This window comes from Megascapheus bottae, chromosome 1 (genome assembly GCF_031878675.1).
Source record: "Megascapheus bottae isolate mThoBot1 chromosome 1, mThoBot2.hap1, whole genome shotgun sequence".
Classification (NCBI taxonomy): domain Eukaryota; kingdom Metazoa; phylum Chordata; class Mammalia; order Rodentia; family Geomyidae; genus Megascapheus; species Megascapheus bottae.
The window spans coordinates 30,114,496-30,133,702 of NC_143509.1; the positions used below are offsets into that span (position 1 = coordinate 30,114,496).

General features: G+C 38.0%; 1 protein-coding gene across 1 annotated transcript; it reads right to left on the reverse strand.

Moving 5' to 3' along the window:
* Positions 1-7,841: 7,841 nt before the first annotated feature.
* On the reverse strand, positions 7,842-16,867 carry LOC150068776 (vomeronasal type-2 receptor 116-like). The gene is made up of 7 exons (XM_090329093.1): positions 16,755-16,867; positions 16,071-16,217; positions 14,007-14,295; positions 11,843-12,649; positions 10,689-10,916; positions 9,625-9,748; positions 7,842-8,755 (listed from the first exon to the last, which is right to left on the reverse strand). Exons 1-7 carry the CDS (start codon positions 16,865-16,867, stop codon positions 7,842-7,844), a joined length of 2,622 nt encoding a protein of 873 aa, XP_090185219.1.
* Between the last annotated feature and the right edge of the window lie 2,340 nt (positions 16,868-19,207).

The window sequence follows — 19,207 nt, forward strand, 5'->3', positions numbered from 1 at the left end:
GACCAGCACAAATGAACAAAAGACAAACATACCATTGACATTGAAGATGAGGATACACACACACGCACACACACACACACACACACACACACACACACACACACACACACACAGCCACAGAGAAGAGAATAACTCCTCTCCTTGTTCTCTCTGCTCTCAATTGATGGCACCTCCCTCTGCCTATAGTTGCCACACCAGCACTCGCCCCATTTGTTAGGAAATGGAAAGACTTAGAAAAAATCATATTAAGTGAAGTAAGCCAGACTCAAAGGAACTTAGGCTCAATGGTTCCCCTCATTTGTCAGAATCAGTAGAAATCTTGGGCTCTCCTAGCAGAGATTTGCAATAGAGCAAAACCTTGATACATAAGGCCATATAGTAGGACGCTAAATGAAAGGATCTCTAGGATATAGAAACAAAAGCCAAATAATGAATGATTGTTGTCCTTAAGATACTATGTTATTTCTCATCTCTTTTGCTGTCCCTTAGTTATCTCATATTGTTACAGTATCTCACTTTGTTATCTGATATATTGGATATATTTGAATTTGGTTATTTGAAATTGGATAGGGAAGGGGGAAAACAAGATGAGGGTGTGGGGGAGGGTAATGGGGACCAAGAGATGTGAAAGGGTATCAATGTATGTGAATTAATGCTCCTTCTATCTGGCAAATATCATGTAACCCTTTTATTAATTATAATAAAATATCAAAAAAGGCATGTAAATGATAGACCCAATGACATTTTCCTTTGCAAATGTGTCTGAATGCTTTCTAGAATTTCTTGAAGTTCTGTAAATCATTTTCCTTTATTTGTTGCTTTAGTATACCCATCTGTTACTGAGAGTCTCTGTTACTGACTGAAACGAAGCATATGCTTGCACACAAGGAAAGCAGGATTCCTCTTAGGCAGATAAAATTCTCCAGAAGACATCTTCCAGATGCTGACCTATCTAGCAACCCCTGGGTTGTGGAGCAAATCTGAAATGAAATAATGACACAAGGCTTAGTTTGAAGCAGTAACTACTTGTCTACAGTAAGAATATATATGTGTGTGTACGTGTGTGTGTGTGTGTATGTGTGTGTACGCGTGCGCATGCACACTAGTTGTAGCTTTTCTAATCAGTACCTGAATGCTGTCCATGAGTTCTTTTGCTCCAAGCTAGCACTCTGTTACTTGAGCCATAGCTCCACTTCTAGATTTTGGCTGGTTAAATGGAGGTGAAAGTCTCACAGATTTTCTTGCCTCAGCTGACTTGAAACTCCAATCCTCAGATACCTATCTCATGAGGAGTTAGGATTCCAGACATGAGCCACCAAGCCCACAACAAGAAATTTTATCATTGGACAGGTGCCAGAGGCTTACACCTATAATGCTATCTACTCAGGAGACTGAGTTCTGAGGATCGAGGTTGAAAGCCAGCCTGGACAGAAAAATCCGTGAGACTCTTATCTCCAAGTAACCAGAAGAACACTAAAAGTGGCTCTGTGGCTCAGGCAGTAGCCTTGAGCTGAAGAGCTCAAGAACAATGCATCATTGGCTTCAAAATACAGGTGTTATTAAAAAGAATTCTCAGACTATTGGCCTAGGGTACAAGGAAATGTGGCTGCAGCTGTTTAGCAAAGAATTCATGGCAGTGATTTAGATTACTTATTAGAACCTCACTTCATTTTCTTAAATGACTGCTGAGATGAGGAGATACAGAGATGCTCGAGTGCAAAGGAGAAGCTACATGTCAGGAAATAAAGTCCTCTCCTAGTAGGAAGCAGAAAATCACTCAAGAGTTCATACAAGACAAAGGTCATGAAACTGAGCTTCCCTGGTGTGCTAGGGGTGGGAATGGACTGTAGAGGAGACAGAGAACAAGGATCTGTGCACCCAGAGTTCCTCCCCCATCCAACACCCTAAGAAGAACACAGCAAATGGGAATAAAAGGATGAGTTACTTACAGCTTGTGCTCTCCTTGCCTGGAAGCATCTCTGTCACTGCCACCCGTTCCCATAATGTAGACAGGGGAAAATGCTCCTATCATCACATCTCCATCCATGTGTGCTCGGTGCTTCATGGTAGAAAAGCAGCTGGTGCCAGCCAAAGACCTGACAAGGATGGGAAGCTGGAGGAGAAGGAGTGTTAGAATCAAAGAGAATATTTGCCAGGCTGAAATTCTGGCTAGAAATGAAACCCCACAGTGTCCAATACATATATTCATATATATTTTTTATATGTACATATGTGTCTTTTTATTGAAAGATTTACATTTTAGCACCTATCATCAGAGCCTTCTGTGAGTCCCCAGAAATTCCGTGTAAAACTTCCCTGGGGCTCTGCATCTGTGGCCCGGCATCCAGGAGAAAAACTAAAGTTAGAAAACATGTTTGCCAGTTTGTCTTGTTCTCATCAGGTACTGTGATTTCATCTAAGACCACAGAGAGTGAAGCCCCAGCGAGGAAGTTATCTTGGATGTATTTTGTTTAGCATCTGTGTCAAGAAAGCATTTTCATGAAAGCCATGTGGAATTCCCTCAGAGGATACCATGTCCTGTGGATCGTGAAATGGCCACAAAACTTGGCTTCTATGAGTTGTCAACCACAGTTATGAGGGAACCATTACCAGAGTGGTGATTTACACACACAATATCCATAGCAGTCTTTGGACATAGGTGGTTGGTACAGATAGATTTCAATCACAATCCCAAGTACAGAGGCATCCTGAAATATAGCCATTCATCATTGCCTGAGAAAGCAACGATGCTGCTGAAAATAGCAATTACATGTCAATAACTCAGAGTCAATGCAGAATTGAGTTACATTTTCACATTCTGAATGTTCACCTGCAAACAGGTAATTATTACTAAGCATGTTAACATAGATCAAGACATTTACAGGGTTCACTGGTCTGAGAACATGTGATAATAGAGGAAACTCTGTTTACTCACAAACATCAATCAATGTCAAAGCCAACACTATGTTTTCTACTTGTCAACATAAGTCAGGACCAAATTCCATGCGGAGACAGAGATAATTCATTGCAGTGAATAGTCTCTACAGAAGGCAATACGCAATTGAACACCATGATTTGTCAATTTTCAAGGAGAAATGATTTCCAATTAAATTATTTCCAAGGCTGTGTGAAATGAGTCATTCCAGGTGTTCAGTTGGATTACATTAGAATGCAATATCAAAAGAAAGATTTAAAAAAATCACAAAAAGACCAAACCACTGGATTCAACCAAAGTCACAGGATGTCAGACTCTCCCAGTTAAAACACAGAGACACTTCACACATTCATTGTCTATAGTAGCCACAGAACATTGCTGCTGAGGACAACAGGTTTCCATAACAATTTCAAGTGCCCAAGCCGTTTTCTATGGCCAAAGGAAAACTGCATGCTACACAACTCAGCAAGTGTATGTCACTACACCAAGGTCTCTGCAGAAGTTTAGTGGACCATTTATATTCTGAATGTTAGATTCTTTGATTCTTATAATTTTACTAAACATGATGGATATATAGGTCAATATATTATTGTGATGCATTGATACATTGGGATTTTCTATTTGTGTCATTCTGATAACTACAAGCAATCCTCTCTTCATAAAACCTAAGACAGTAGCATAAAAACAACTCCCTATTTCCTACTACTCACAATCTATTGGGCACAGAATCCATGAGCAGAAGAAGAGAACAGAGAAATTTCCTGGTGATGAAATTATTCTGCACGAGACTGGAGGATCAGATGCAGGGAGTCTGTGATAGGCAGATCCATAATTCTGCAATGTGAAGCAGAAAATGTGAATTACAACGTAAGTCAAGGACTGAACAGCAAAATGGCATGAGGATGTTTCCTCATACACTGCAGCACACACACACTAACACAACATGTTATTTGAGAGTTTGTTGAGGTGAGGGGTGAGGGATGCACAGAAACATTTTGTGCTTTTTGGTCAGGTTTTATGTAAACTCCATATGGTTCTGAAAACTCTTGAAGTTGTCAGCAAAACACATCCTAGTGAGTTTAGCATGGATCTCCGATTATTCTTAAATGTTTATTATATATTATTTCATCCACTACTTTTAGGCATTTTAATAGCAAGCATTAGTTGTAGTAGAAGATGTCATTTGGAGACATCCATATGTGTGTGGATTCGCTCCAGTCACACTCACACACTCCCTATCACTCATCCATTTTCCCCTTCTGAAAACAGTTTCAGCAGGTTTCTTGGCTCTGTTGAGCACTTTGACCATGGTCGGCCATAATCAGCATCTACATTCATCCTGTTGTTTCCCAATGATGATAGCACCTCATTTCCACTCACGTCATTCATCTTAAGTGTGTAATGGCTGACAGAACAGGCCTCACTGTGATAATATCACTGATTGATATATTGTACTATTCGCTCATATATTTTTATTATCCGGAAAATGTATGGAGGGGTTACAACTACATTCGCAGACAGTGGGTGCATTACTTCTCACACATTGATACCCCTTCTCATGGTTTTGACCCCATTTCCCACCCTCCTGGATCCCCAATCATCTTATTTTCCCCATTCCCTTTCCTATTTCAAAATAAACAAATAAACCTATATACAATATGCCAGGTAACAAAGTCAGATACTGTAACAATATGAGATTAACCATGATGGCAAAAAGAGAAAATAACATAGAACATTAAGAACAACAAGCACACAAGATACACCTCCAGCCTCACCTCCATCCATCCTTCAATGCATGCATTTATCCTTACCTACCTTCTCTTCATCCCTACATTTCAGTCTGTAAATTTTGTGTAAGTTCACTTAAAACTTCCAAGAAGAAACTACAAAGGAACATGAGTACATCATTAAAACACACTATACAAAGGCTGTGGGCCAGTGGAGTCTGCGTGTATTGCTTGTTGCTCAGAAGACAGCTCTGAGGATTATGGTTCAAAGTCAGATTGATCTGGAAAGCTCATGATACTCTCAACTCCAATTAAGCACAAAAATTTTGAGAGTGGTGCTGTGGCTCAAATGGTAGAGCACTAGCCTTGAGCACAAGAGATCAGAAATATACCCCAGGCCCTGTTTCAAGCCACTGCACTAGCCAAAAAAATTATATACAAGGGACTAAAATGAAATATTCTCCCAGTAGCCCCATAAAGCACATCACAAAAATGAGGATTCAGCATTTCACACAGCAATAAATATTCAACTGCATTAATAACATTTCCAAAAATCAAGAAGGAATCTGAAAAATAAGATTGTTAGAAACAGATACTTTAACCATAACTTGATAAATATATTGGGGATGTTACAAATATAACACTACATTTTAATGAGCTAAATAATATCACCTCAAAAAGAAAAATCTATTTTTTCACTGAAACATTTCCATGTGAATAAAAGCAATAGAAAACCATGATTTGGTATTTAATCAATCATAGCATTTGCAAAATGAAACAGAAGAAAGAGAAAATGATGGAAAGAATCGAAGTTATGTGACTATGTTGATAGTCATAAGATTCTATAAACTAGAATTCATTAAATATGTTTGAAATAAGGTTTTCCATAAGTGATTTGAATTGTTAGAAATAAACATTCTTAGACTACAAGCATATTCTACAAACACTTATTGATAATGTAACAAGAAACTGGTATGTACATATATTTAGTAAATGTAGTATTTTTTATTATATTTTGTTGTTGGGGCAAAGAGGGGTTACAGTTAGGATTGCTATTTCTTTGAGGATTTGTGTTTATGTGGGGAGGTTAATTATTTTAGCTCTATGTATATTTTAGATATGAGGCACTCTCTGATGTGTAGCTCATAAAGATCTCCCTTTTTGTGGAATTTCTTTTTATCCACCTACCTATGTCCTTTGCCATTCAGAAACTCTTCTATTTGGTGCAATCCAGTGTATCCAGCCTTTCTTTGATTTGTTGTTTTTGGATCTTGACTTATGAAGTTTCTACCTGTGCCAAGGACTCTTAGTGTCTGACCTATCCCTTTCGGTGACACCGTCTGTGTATCTGATCTTACACTGAGGTCTTTGATTCATTTATAATTGATTCTGCTGCAAGGTGATACACAAGGATTTAATGTCAGTTTTCTGTATGAATAGTAAATTCTACCAGCACCATTTGCTGAAGAGGATGTCTTTCTTCCATCCTCTATGTCTATTTATCCAAGAATTTCTCTTTTATGTGCCATTAATTCTCTCCCTGCCTGCCATATTTTCCCTTTAGTTTCAACACATCATTTCATCCATGTGTACATTCTCTTCATTCCTTTATTGAAGAGAAAGCAGGGTTGTGTACTTTCACTGAAATCTCAACAGAGAAGAAATTAGCAAGGAATGTAAAATGTTATGAAAAAAGCACTGAAATGTAATATTCTCCCAACAATTGTCACAAAATGAAGATTCATAATTTAATGAATACACTCCTAATAATGAAATTTCTCAAATAAATAAGAAAGATGGGAAAAATCTCAATATGAACCAGTGACTATTTTGAGCATAGCTTGATTAACATACTGAGAAACTAGACATACATGCAGCATAATTACATTTTCATTTGTTAACCATATGCTCTCAAAAATAATATGGACCCAATATGTTTGTAACGCATTCTTATATTTTCTATGATGTCTTTATTTAATAGAAATATGCAGTTGTTTTTATTGGAAATATAAAAGCAAAGAGATTCATAGTCACTCTAACCTGGAAAATTCATGACACTATTATTTCTACTTAAATATGAAAAAGCTAGAAATGGAGTTCTGGTTCACAGTAAGGGAGGCTTAAGTACAAAAGCTAAAACGCAACAAGTTCAAGGATACATGAAAAATTTTAACTAGTATCAGAAGAATCATGGGAAGAAAATCCAACAGACAACAAGTGAGTGCAATCATGTCCATATTTCATAAATATGTAATTTTGTAGAAGTAGAATGAACTAAGTAAGTCAACATATTTGAAACAGTAACTAAAGTTTTCCTTATCAAATAAAGAGATTTTGAAATGTGACTGTTAAAAATATTCATGCTTAAAAAATACTCATGCTTCAACAGATTGTGAAATGTGACAGGTTACAAGACATGATCTCATGTATATTTAATGAACACATTTCTATACATAAAATTAAGGAAGAGTTATTAAATAACAATAAATAAGAAGGTTTGCCCAGGTAAACAGGAGCAAACTATGGTGCATTACATAATTTACTCTTAACAGAAACTCAAAGATTTTATCCTAAACTGAAGATTATTCTTGGAGTGTATGGCTGTCTTCCTAAAGCTATATCAGGAAAGCAGAATGAGAAGAAGGAAAAAGAGGGAAAAGGAGATGGAGAGTGGAAAACAAAAGGAGAGAGCCAGCCAACCAGACAGAGAAAGGTCCTGTAAAAGACACTCAGGATTAATAAAAGAAGAAATCCTGTGAGTAAAAATATAGAAGTTTTGAACAAAACAATCTCTTAAGGATCATATTGAAAGGGAAAACTTTGTAAAGAGGAAAATGTTAAGGAAAAGTATTAGATGTCTATATAGCACGGAACTCTGCAGAATGGAAGTAGCCACACTGGAAAATTTAGAAAACTGATTGAGAAAGACAACAGTGAAAACTAAATTAGGAAAGGAAGAAAAGATCAAGTTCAGGTTAAACAGGAGTAATAAGAAATATATGAAAATATTTGATTTTAAATTGTGATAACCACCACATGTGACTCAAACTGCCTTCAACAGACTCTTACTCAGTGAAATAAATATTCCACAATACAAACTAACAACAAAAATACTGTAAATTTACCTACATCACACATTTTATACACAATTCAAAGATCGGAGTTTAATCATAAGAAAGCTAATGTCTACTACTATGCCTTTTATCCCTGAAGCCATGCAGAGACATTTTAGGGGGTATTAACATGATAATGTAACACTTTGGGGCAAAAATGCAGCCCAGGAGGCCTGCCCCAGAGGCCAAGATGGAGAAGACCTCCACAGCCACCATCTCCTTCCCCTTGGCACTGTGGTAGACAGGCAGGAAGGTGAGCCACACACTGCAGAATACCAGCATGCTGAAGGTCAGGAACTTGGCCTCATTGAAGGTGTCAGGCAAGTTCCTGGCCAGGAAAGCCACCGTGAAGCTGGCCAGGGCCAGGGAGCCCAGGTAGCCCAGGACACAGTAGAAGGCAGTGAGGGAGCCCTTGTTGCACAGGATGATGATGTGGCCATGTTCAGAGTGTGCATCTGTGTCCACAAAGGGAGGAGAGCTTCCCAGCCAGAGGCCACACAGACTCACCTGGATGAGGGTGCAGATGGGGATGAGCAGGTTAGGAGCCCCAGACACCAGCAGCCCCCTCATCCTCCTCCCTGGACAAGTGGCCTTGAAGGCCAGGACCACAGTCACCGTTTTGGCCAACACTGTGGAGACAGCCACCGTGAACACAACTCCAAAGGTGATCTGCTGCAGGATGCAGGTGGCTGTGTAGGGACGGCCAATAAAGAGCAAGGCACAGAGGAAGCAGAAGATGAGGGAGATGAGCAGGATGTAGCTGAGTGCCCGGTTGTTGGCCTTGACAATAGCAGTGTCTTGGTGTTTTACAAATATCCCCAGCACAGCAGCAGTGAGCATAGAGAAGCAAAGAGCCATGCAGGCCAGAGCCATGCCCAAGGGATCTCCAAAGGCCAGGAAACTTTGAGCTCTCAGGAGGCACTCGTCTCTCTGTGTGTTGGCATACTGGTGATCTGCACACCTCACACACTGCTCCATATCTGGAGAGAAGTGTAAGCTACCATCAGTTCATGTTAGGAACTTTTTTTCATGAAAGGAGTTTGGAAAGCTTATTTTTATATAATCCAAATATGTCAGCATTCATAAAAGCACTTTAGTTTGTTTTGTACAATATAAGTCCCATGTATTTCCATATTCTTGATTCAGGCTTTTTATTCAACTTTTTTTTCCTTCCTGGACTATTACTTTTCTTGATAATGTCCCCTTTGGGGCTTCCTAAGAACTGTTTTGTACACATTTCCTCACCTGGTTTGGCAGGTAGACATGTGCACTTTTCTGCAACCCAGTTGAAAATTTTAAGACATACAGCTTACATGTCTCTGTAAAACATTAATTTTATCCCTGTGGCACATACTTGAATTCTCATTATATTTTTTAGTGCAATTCATCTGTGATGCTGGACACTCAAGTCATGCTGATTTCTTAAACTGAATCTACATTTCTGAGAACTTACTCTGTGGCATGAATGTTTCTTGGCAGAGAGAAATACAGATTTGCACGATCCATGTTTCCTCTGTAAACTGAATACAACTTTCATATGAACAATGTTGTTATAAGACTTCTTTAATGTTATGTTTGGGCTTATACTTGTCTTACCCATTATTAATAAAAAGGATTTCTGGACATAACTTTGCCTCTACTAGACTACGATATAGTGGTAAGATACATAATTCAAGCCCATGATATATAATATTGCAAGCAGCAATGGCACAACTAGTCAATATTAAATTATTATCTGAGGAAAGGAAAATGGGCTGTTCATTCATTATGTATGAATTTTCCAATGACTTGGTTGCATTGAAGAAAACTAAGGTGAAATGCATCATTTTTTCATAAGTCATAGATTTACCTGTCCCATTAGCAATCTCATTGTGTGGGCAAGGGGTACAATCAAAGCAACAGGCAGCCTTTCCCTCCTGAGGAGATTTCCTGAATCCAAGACCACAGCTCTCACTGCAGACAGAGTGAGGAGTCTGAGGAAAATCAGGGATGTGTCAGTAACTGTTCAAACTTATAGAGCTAGTAAGCCAAAAATCTATTGTTTGAAAGAATCAGATTAGTAAGCAATAAGTTTTTGTGTAGGTAAGTACAGTCAGTTAGATGAATTCTGTTATAGATTATATATCCTGGGATTACCATAGGCTTATGTAATATATACTTCATTTCTATCCTGTTGAAATATTGAACACAAAGGCATCTATTAAAGGTAGAAATTAATGGTGAGGAAGTAAGCCCTTGTGCACAGCCCTATGTAATTTTCTAGTGTTCCTGTCACTATCTGTAGTCACTACAAATCTGTGAAGGGGAGAAGAGCAAGAAGGAAGTCCTCCTTTTTTGAGACCCCCAGGCCCATCATATCTTCCTCTTAATTTTCCAGTGGCCATGAAGTGAGCATCTTGTCAGAGCTGCCTTCCATGTTTCCTGTCCCCAAAGGTGCCTAAGTCGGGGGTCAACTAAGCATGGAATGAACCTTCCATAGAAGGGAACAAAGTAAACCTTTCAAGCACCTAAAGGGATCCTCAGGTTCTTTATCACAGTATAGGAAAACAATAGGAAAAATACAATTTATATTTTATTGCTTTATTAGAATCAATATTTAGAAACACATTTAATTTTTTATTGCTTATCCTGCAGTTGAAATGAAGGCCTGATTACAGGCCTTGAGCTTTCTTTTTTTAACTTTAGCACTCTACTAATTGAGTCATACTTGCAGATTTTTTTGTGGTTAATTGGAGATGAGACTCTCACAGGTCTCTATTTTGCCTTACTTTAAGCCATGATATTCAGATCTCAGCTCTCTGCATACCTTGGGAGATAGGAGAAAGTTGCTGGGAATCAGCCAGGTATAAATTTAAAAGAAGTCTTTTGCTTACACATATATGTTTAAAATCATCATGATTAGATCCAACCCACCTCTGTAGTTCCTATGGCCCACTCTACCATATCTTCAGATAAAAACAATTGATTATCACGCACAGCATATGGAGAAAACATTCCTACTTTCACCCCAAGTTCAAGTCCTTCTGGAAAATTCCAAATGTTCAGAAGGTCATACTTTGGTTCCAATTTCTTTTTCTCATCCAAAATCACTTCATCTCCAGCAGGATTGTAAAAGTGGCTGTTCTTTAGAAAAGGATGCATCTAATGAGATTCAAAATCATATGGTGAAGAACATTCCAGAATTAAAGAAAACCTGAACTAAGAAAAGCTTCTGACATCTCTTGACTTCTGATTTAGAATTCAAGGATAGTTCAGATATCTAATGAAGTATTCCAGAAGAAAATCTATGGAGAAATGAAAACAATCTTTTCTGGTTTTGGTCACTCAGAAAGGAATATGAGACATTCCTTGAAGATAAATCAATACAGGGAATGAGACAATTCTGAATAGTCTAGCTACAACTTGTCACAACCACTACTTTCATGAATGTTTAAAGTTTGATCCTGCTAAATTGATAATTCCAAAGTTGAATGAAACTAGATGACATGAAAAGTATATATAGTGCTGTTCATCAGGTCATCCTTTGCTAATACTGAAGAAACATGTAGGGAAATCTGAATTTGCTATGAGCATGTAGAAATTACTTGGAAGTAAACAAATTCCTAACCCAGGTGTTGGTATCACACACATATATTCTAAGCCATTCATGAGATTGGGATCTGAGGATTGTGGCTCAAATCTAGCCCAAGCAGAAATAAATGTATCTGTTACTCTTATCTGTAGTAAAGTGCTGAGAAAAAGTTAGAAGTGCTGTGTCTCAAGTGGCAGAGCTCTAGATTGATCACAGACCATGCCAGGGACAGTGCTCAAGCCCTGTCTCAACCCCCATGACTCCTTAAACAAAAATAAAAGGAAATGTTATGAAAATGGAATATATTTTAACCTTTTTTCCAGGCATTTTTAATATGAAAGACTATATTCACATATCTGCAGTATCTCACAGTCTTACACAAAATCATTTCCTGATATTTGAAAAAATGCCAGAAATAATTATGTTCATAAGGTAAGACATCCTCTAGTAAATGTCTTCATCCATGGTGTGTGCCTTGTAAACAAGAATGAATTACCTGGGCAGGGAAAGGAACGGATTCTTTTCTCTTTTCCATTGCTTGAACTTCTGTTTGATGAAGAAGCATCTCATGGAGAGCCTGGGCCACAGCATAGACAGAGTTGTAGATGTTGTAACTCTCTCCAGACATAGTCATGTCAAAAGTGTGTCCAGGCAACAAATCCAAGGAGATGTCTGGTGGACAGTTCTCCCACGTCACGCAGTCAGACTCAGAATCAGAGCAATTAAAAGAGAGAAACCACAGCCTAGCAAGGAAAAAGTCCTCTGGGTATTTGGAAGGGTTAGCTGCCTTGACAAAATCTGTGAATCCAGAAACATCTGCATGATGGTGTGTAAATATGAAAGGTACATGGGATGAGCCTAGCATGAAATATCTCTTTCTGGTAGTTAAATCCCACTGTGAGTTCGTGATACAAACTTTGCCTATAACTAAAACTTGCTCAATACACATCATTAAATCAAGTAATGACTCATTATCACCATATATGATGAGGACATTTGCTGAAGATTTATTGATTTGGTTATAAACTGCCATTAATTTGAATATTTGTGACAAGCCTTTGTTTGAGATCAGTAGCTCATAGGCTACACAAATTTTGTACTTGGTCATTTCTTCTTTCAGTTTAGGAAGAATCCATAAACCATTGTCATCTTGTGAAATCAACAGTCCCACCCAGTTCCAGCTGAAGTGAAGCAGTAAGGAGACCATGGCAGGAGCTAGTGATGTGTCCTTTGGGGCCATCTGATAGAGAGTTGGAATCCTATTATGGTCACTCAGGACATGTTCAAAGGGCCCAAAGGTAAGCTAAGGGAAAGAAAATTGCATTCTCCATTAATGAGATTGCTATCCATCACAATCTCAGTCCTGAAGTATATTAAGAAACAGTTGAATGAGGTCGAGAATAATTTTTTTGTTCTAGTTTTTGCAAAAATTGAATTGATTTCTTATAGTTGCATAGCATAGCAACTTATTGGTAAAGTGCCTCTTGATCTTTGTTATTATTGGCGTCAACTCTACCCATCTATATCAACATCAGTTGATAGTTTTCTAGTTCTGTTTTTCAATATGTACATTGTGCTTTACGTGATTATTCCCAAGCTTCTCGTCCCTGCAGGTTTCTGTTAACATCTACTCCTTCCACATATGTTTCAGCATCATAATATTCATTTTTTGTTTCTCATATATGGTTTTATTTATACTTTTTAGATTTATTTAATATTGATTTTTACAACATATTTCAAATGTCATATTTAATAAACAATTATTCAAGAAGTGCTATTCATTATCTAAAGGTAATAAACTTTTAACAAAGTACTCTGTTTTCACAATAATTATATCATTAATAGTAATACATAAGTATAATATACAAAATGAAATAATTTAACAGAAATATACACTAATACATTACCCAAAGTTTTTTTTACTTCAGTTTATGTCATGAAGACTTCATTACATAAAGACTTGAAGTTAAAACCCTGTACATTATATTACTTAATATTTTTTTCATTGCCACTATGTAATGAAATGCTTTATGAAAACTGGAGATAATAGGGCATGGAAAGCACAGAGGGTAAGGTTGAAAAAGATGATGTTCATGTGTTTATGAGTGTATTTGTGTGTGTGAGTGTGTATGCATGCGTGCGTGCATGCCTGTGTGTGTGTGTGTGTGCGTGTGTATGCGTGTGTATGCGTGTGTGAGTGAGAGAGTGAGTGAATGCCAGTACAAGTGCATGTACTCCGGGCCTTATGCAGTTGCTTGGCTTATTCCCTTAAGGCTGGTGCTTTACCACTTGAGCCAGATATTCCCCACCTGCCTTTTGCTGGTTAATTAGAGAGGTTTGTTGAGTAGCTAGGATTACAGGGGGGAGTCACCGGGACCCTGATCAACATATCTTCATATTTCAAAGTTATTTTCCATTCTCTGAGTTGTGTTGAAGAAAATTATTGCTAAGGTTGGAAATAATAAATAATCTATTTGCCTGAGTAATCTCTCATCTTGCTTTCCAAACAGTGAAAATATACATACCCCACTATCCTTGGGAACACAGTTGTTGATATCACAATTTCTTAGGTTCCTAAGTGAATTGTCTTCATATCATTCTCACATCTAAAAGGGCATCAAATTAGACATTTTATAACAGTCCACCCCTCCAACCATCACCTGTGGAAATCTGTAGAGTTCCAGCAATGTTCCAATCTGGGCAGCCATCGTTCCTAACGGTCCTGTAAGTGCAGCTACAGACTTGCTGTCTCTTCCACAGGAGTAGTTTGGATTTGTGTATTTCCCAAAGAGCCAAAGGAAGGGATTCTTAAATACTCCCCAAGATCCAGTGTAAATATCATAGACATCAAATCCAAGAGTGAAGTTATATAAAAGTTCAGGGTTTTTGTTGATCTCCTCAATAGCAAAAGCCAAGGCCAAAACAAACCGATAGTTCTTGAAGATAAACCTGCATGATGAGCACAGAAATTGAGCAGGAGTAATTCAAAACTCATGGGTTTTATGAACTGAGTATTAACTGCTTTGTCAATGAACATATTAAACCATTATCCTCAACTGGATGCAATAAGAGTATGGTATCTTATGCATTTATATGAGGTTAGGTACAGACATGATAGGAATATGTTATGAATGAGATTTGGAGACTTATGTAAGACAAGAGAGAGCTTGATTTTCCCCTACTACTCTTGAACAAAGCAAAAAGCTGTTGTCTATTAAATATGGATTAGGCTATCAGAAGACATCAAATATCCCTTTTCTTTTATCTTAGGGGTAAATGGCTCTACCTTTATAATAATCAGTCTTGTGGGTTGAGTCACCCAGTTTGTCTTATGTGTTTTTATTGCCCATCAGGCAAACTAACAAATGTTCAATTTAAGAGCCAACTTCAGAAGCAATATATCTTTAAGAAGAATCTATACTAAGCTCTGCTCACATATTCAACATATTGAATAACTCTTCCAGGTTTATCAACCAGAAGAAGAGCTCAATAACGAGGTGTGGGAATTTTATTCTTATTTCTGTTTATTTCTCAGGAAAATAAAAACAAAGCTAAAGGGACACACCCAATTTCAAGGAATTTATTATGGAGAGAGCCTCCAGCATGGAGGCTGAAGAGAGCATTGTGAGCAAGCTATACGCTGCAATTCAAGTCCGAGGCCACCATGGTAAACTGTAGTGATAAGTACTTTCTTCCCAATACAGTTAGAATGAGAAACTGAAGAGGAAGAAATAGTAAGGAGTAAAAAGGATAAAAGCTCTCATTTTTTCTGTCATATGCATATGTGTGTAGGGTTTTTTTTTGCTAAGGTTTGTGTATGTGTGTATGAGAACATTCTAAATAACTTAATACATCGAAATCAACCCACATGTGAAAAAATGGAGATGCTAATGGAGGCATGAACTTGTTCAACATGCAATGTGGGCATCTGTGAAATGACCACATTTGAAGCCTATTATGTTAGGGATGTCTTATTACCAGATTAAAATACTGAGCTTGAAGAAAAGCTGGTTGAACACCTTATTATTACAAATGAAGGTGCAGGAGTGAGACAAACTGAAACCCAATAGGAAAAGGAAGTTATTAAAATTAAAGAAATATTAATTGAATTAGACACTACAACAAAAACCATGCACAGAATCCACATCATATGTGATTTGTTAAAAAGATAAACTTGATAGTTTGGATCTCTGTTACTTGAGTCATAGCCACACTACCAGCATTTGAATACTTAAGTGGAGATAAAACTCTGGCAGGTTTTCTTACCTCCGATGGCATCAAACCTCAGTCCTCAAATATTATTAGCAACTTGAATAGAGAGGAAGACATGAAAGATCCACCAAGCATTCAATAAAGTGAATTCAGTCTTTTAGTACAAAATCCATGGCAGTGATTTGGGTTGTTTATTATAAACTCACTTCTTTTCTTTAGTAACTGCTGAGATGGAGGAGACACAGGGATGCTGGAGTAAAGTGCAGACCTTATTGACGTGCAAAGGAGAAGCAACATGGAAGGAAATAAAGTCCTCTCCTACTAGCAGGCAGAAAATCTCTCAACAGTCCAAGCAAGACAAAGGTCATGAAACTGAGCTTCCCTGGTGTGCTAGGGGTGGGAATGAACTGTAGAGGAGACAGAGAACAAGGATCTGTGCACCCAGAGTTCCTCCCCCATCCAACACCCTCAGAAGAACACAGAATATGGGAATAAAATGATGAGTTACTTACGGCTTCTGTTCTTCTTGCCTGGAAGCATCTCTGCTACTGCGATCTGTTCCCATAACGTAGACAGGGAAAAACCCTCCTATCATCACATCTCCATCCATGTGTGCTCGGTGCTTCATGGTAGACAAGCAGCTGGTGCCAGCCAAGGACCTGACAAGGAGGGGAAGCTGGAGGAGAAGGAGTGTTAGAATCAAAGAGAACATCCCAGAAGCCTCTGCCACGCTGAAATTCTTGCTAGAAGTGAGGCTTGCAGTGTCCAGTACATATATTCATATGTATTTTGATATGTACGTATGTGTCTTTTTATTCAGAGAGATCTTCACTATAGCTCATGTCATGAAAGCCTCTTGTGAGTCCCCAGAAACCCTGTGTAAAACTTCCCTGGGGCTCTGCATCTGTGGCTTGGCACCCAGGAGAAAAACAAGAGCTGGAAAACATGTTTGCCGGTTCACCTTGTTCACGTCAGGTGCTGTGCTTTCATCTAAGACCACAGAGAGTGAGGCCCCAGAGAGGAAGTTATCTTGGATGTATTTTGTTCAGCATCTGTATCAAGAAAGTATTTTCATGAAAGCCATTGGAATGACACAACTGGATTCCCTCAGAGGATACCATGTCCTGTGGATCGTGAAATGGCCACAAAACTTGGCTTCTATGAGTTGTCAACCAAAGTTATGAGGGGACCATTACCAGAGTGGTGATTTACACACACAGTATCCATAGCAGTCATAGGACACAGGTGGTTGGTACAGGCAGATTTCAATAACATTTCCATGTACAGAAGCATCCTGAAATATAGCCATTCATCATTGCCTGAGAAAGCAATGATGCTTCTGAATCTTATAATTACATGTCAATAACTCAAAGCCAATGCAGAATTGAGTTCCATTTTCACATTCTGAACTTTCACTTGCAAACAGGTAATTATTACTAAGCATGTTAACATAGATCAAGTCATTTTCAGGATGTAGTGGTCTGAGAACATGTGATAATGCAGGAAATGCTTTTCTTCTCACAAACCTCAATAAATATCAAATCCAATACTATGTTTTCTACTTGTCAACACAGGTGAGGACCAATTTCTTTATATATATATATATTGTAATTAATAGAAAGGTTACATGATATTTGCCATATAGAAGGTGCATTAATTCCCATACATTGATATCCTTTCACATGTCTTGGGTGAGGACCAATTTCTATGCAGAGATTTCAGTATCTTTAGACAACAGAAATATTTCAGGGCACAGAAAATACTCTGCACAAGGCTCTAGTAGTGGATACCCATGACAATACATTTGCTCCCATCATTCATTAGATGTCAGAAACAAGGCTGAATATATGTGCTCTTTTAGTTTCCATGTTTTTCAAATTTTCATTGCAAAGTCAATGTATGGATATTAGAGTTCCACTACAATTCTCTAGAATGCCATCATGTGTGTATGCCACATGTTTTGTGTTCCTTCATGCATGTCTGCGTTGATTCCCTGTCTTCACTCTGGTAAACTGAACTGCAGTGAGCATGGTGGTGCAGGTAGCTTTAATGAGGGCTGTGTGTGGTCATTTGGGTAAGTGCCCAGCAGTGGGATTGCTGAGTCCTATGGGGCTTGCTGGGCTCCTTGCTGAGCTCTAGGTCCATGTTACTCTTTTGAGACTTTTTTTTTTGCCAGTCCTGGGCTTCGGCTCAGGGCCTGAGCACTGTCCTTGGACTTTCTCAAGGCTAGAGCTCCACCACTTGAGCCTCAGCACCACTTCTGGCTTTTTTCTATGTATGTGGTCCCGAGGAATCAAACCTGGGTCTTCGTGCATGCTAGGCAAGCACTCAACCACTAGGCCAAAGTCCGGGCCCCATGTTACTCTTTTGAGCACTGGGTGCTCACCATGCAACTATGAAGAAAATGTGGAGGTCAGAAGGTCAGGACAGGTTCCCGGGCCCTTGGAAACTGATGTTACTGTTTTCAATTTTAACAATTACACATATTTGATATTTCAGAGACGTTTGTAGTATTTCTCTGTCCACTTTTTATAAGCTTTACAATGATATTTTTTTCTGCCGTGAGATTTATATCAAGAAAAAGCACCTCTCTTCACCTGAATGCTCTGAAGACTAGAGACGTATTTCCCACACTTAACAAGGGTGTTGTACCCACATTTGGTAGTATCAATTGTTAAGAAGGAAATCAATTATTGCACTGGATCTGGATGGATTTTAAAAGAACATAATGTTCCCTATTCCAAGGATAATTAACATTTACCATCATCATGTTCTTTTTTTATGTAAAAGGAACTAGAACTTGGAGACATTAACATTCAAAAGTCTTTCATCATTAGTGCATGAATTTGAGAAGGAGCAGCTGTCTTTTTATATGTTTTTTGACAAACCATATTGTAATTTTTTGTACCAAAAAGTACTACATGTATTCAAGAAGAAATATGAAATGCATAATTTATAAGTGGGCTGGAGATTTTTTTCCAACATTGTTTTCTTTGAAAATGAAAGGGGATCATCGATTTTAATTTTGGGGTCCGGAACTTTTTGAAAATTTTAATGTATGGAACATTGTTTTGTGAAAGCTAAGGGAGGGCAAGGGTAAAATAAGGCTTCAATCTCTCACTCTACATAGACCAGCACACTTCCCTCTGCAAACCCAAGAATGTCTGCATCACAAATGCTAGTTTGCTTTGGCCCCTATAAACTCAGGGCGTGAATATGAAAGATAGACAGCTGATATGCATAGTCAGCCAGAAAACACTTGGTGTCAGGAATGCATATTTTTTTCATCTTTGTTTTATATTTATTTTTCATTTAGGTTTTATTGGGAATGGTTTTCAAAATAATTCTCAGTTCTGCTTAGGTGGCTTTTTTTAGAGGGGAATCCTCTTTTCTGTAGTGTAATTCCATTTAAAAGGTTGTCTGAAGGTTAGTCTTCAATCTATAGGAAGATTTTAATACCTGAGAAGAGTCAAATTAAGAATATAAACTTCCTGTATTTTCCTCTTATGACAAGTAAAAGGAAAGAAAGGACAACATTTGAAATCATGTAACGTTGGTCATATCAATTTTTTTGGTGCATGGGACAGCACCCTGGTCCTGTACCTATTTTAAATTCTGTTAGTGTTTACTTCATTGCAAATACTTTGAG

Coding starts and splice junctions, on each gene's coding strand:
- LOC150068776 (XM_090329093.1), bottom strand. CDS start 16,867: ATGGCTATATTTCAGGATGCTTCTGTACATGGAAATGTTATTGAAATC. Junction 16,218..16,754: donor GTGTGTAAATCACCACTCTG/GTAATGGTCCCC, acceptor CCTCCTTGTCAG/GTCCTTGGCTGGCACCAGCT. Junction 12,650..14,006: donor AACTCTACAGATTTCCACAG/GTGATGGTTGGA, acceptor TCTTTCCCTTAG/CTTACCTTTGGGCCCTTTGA.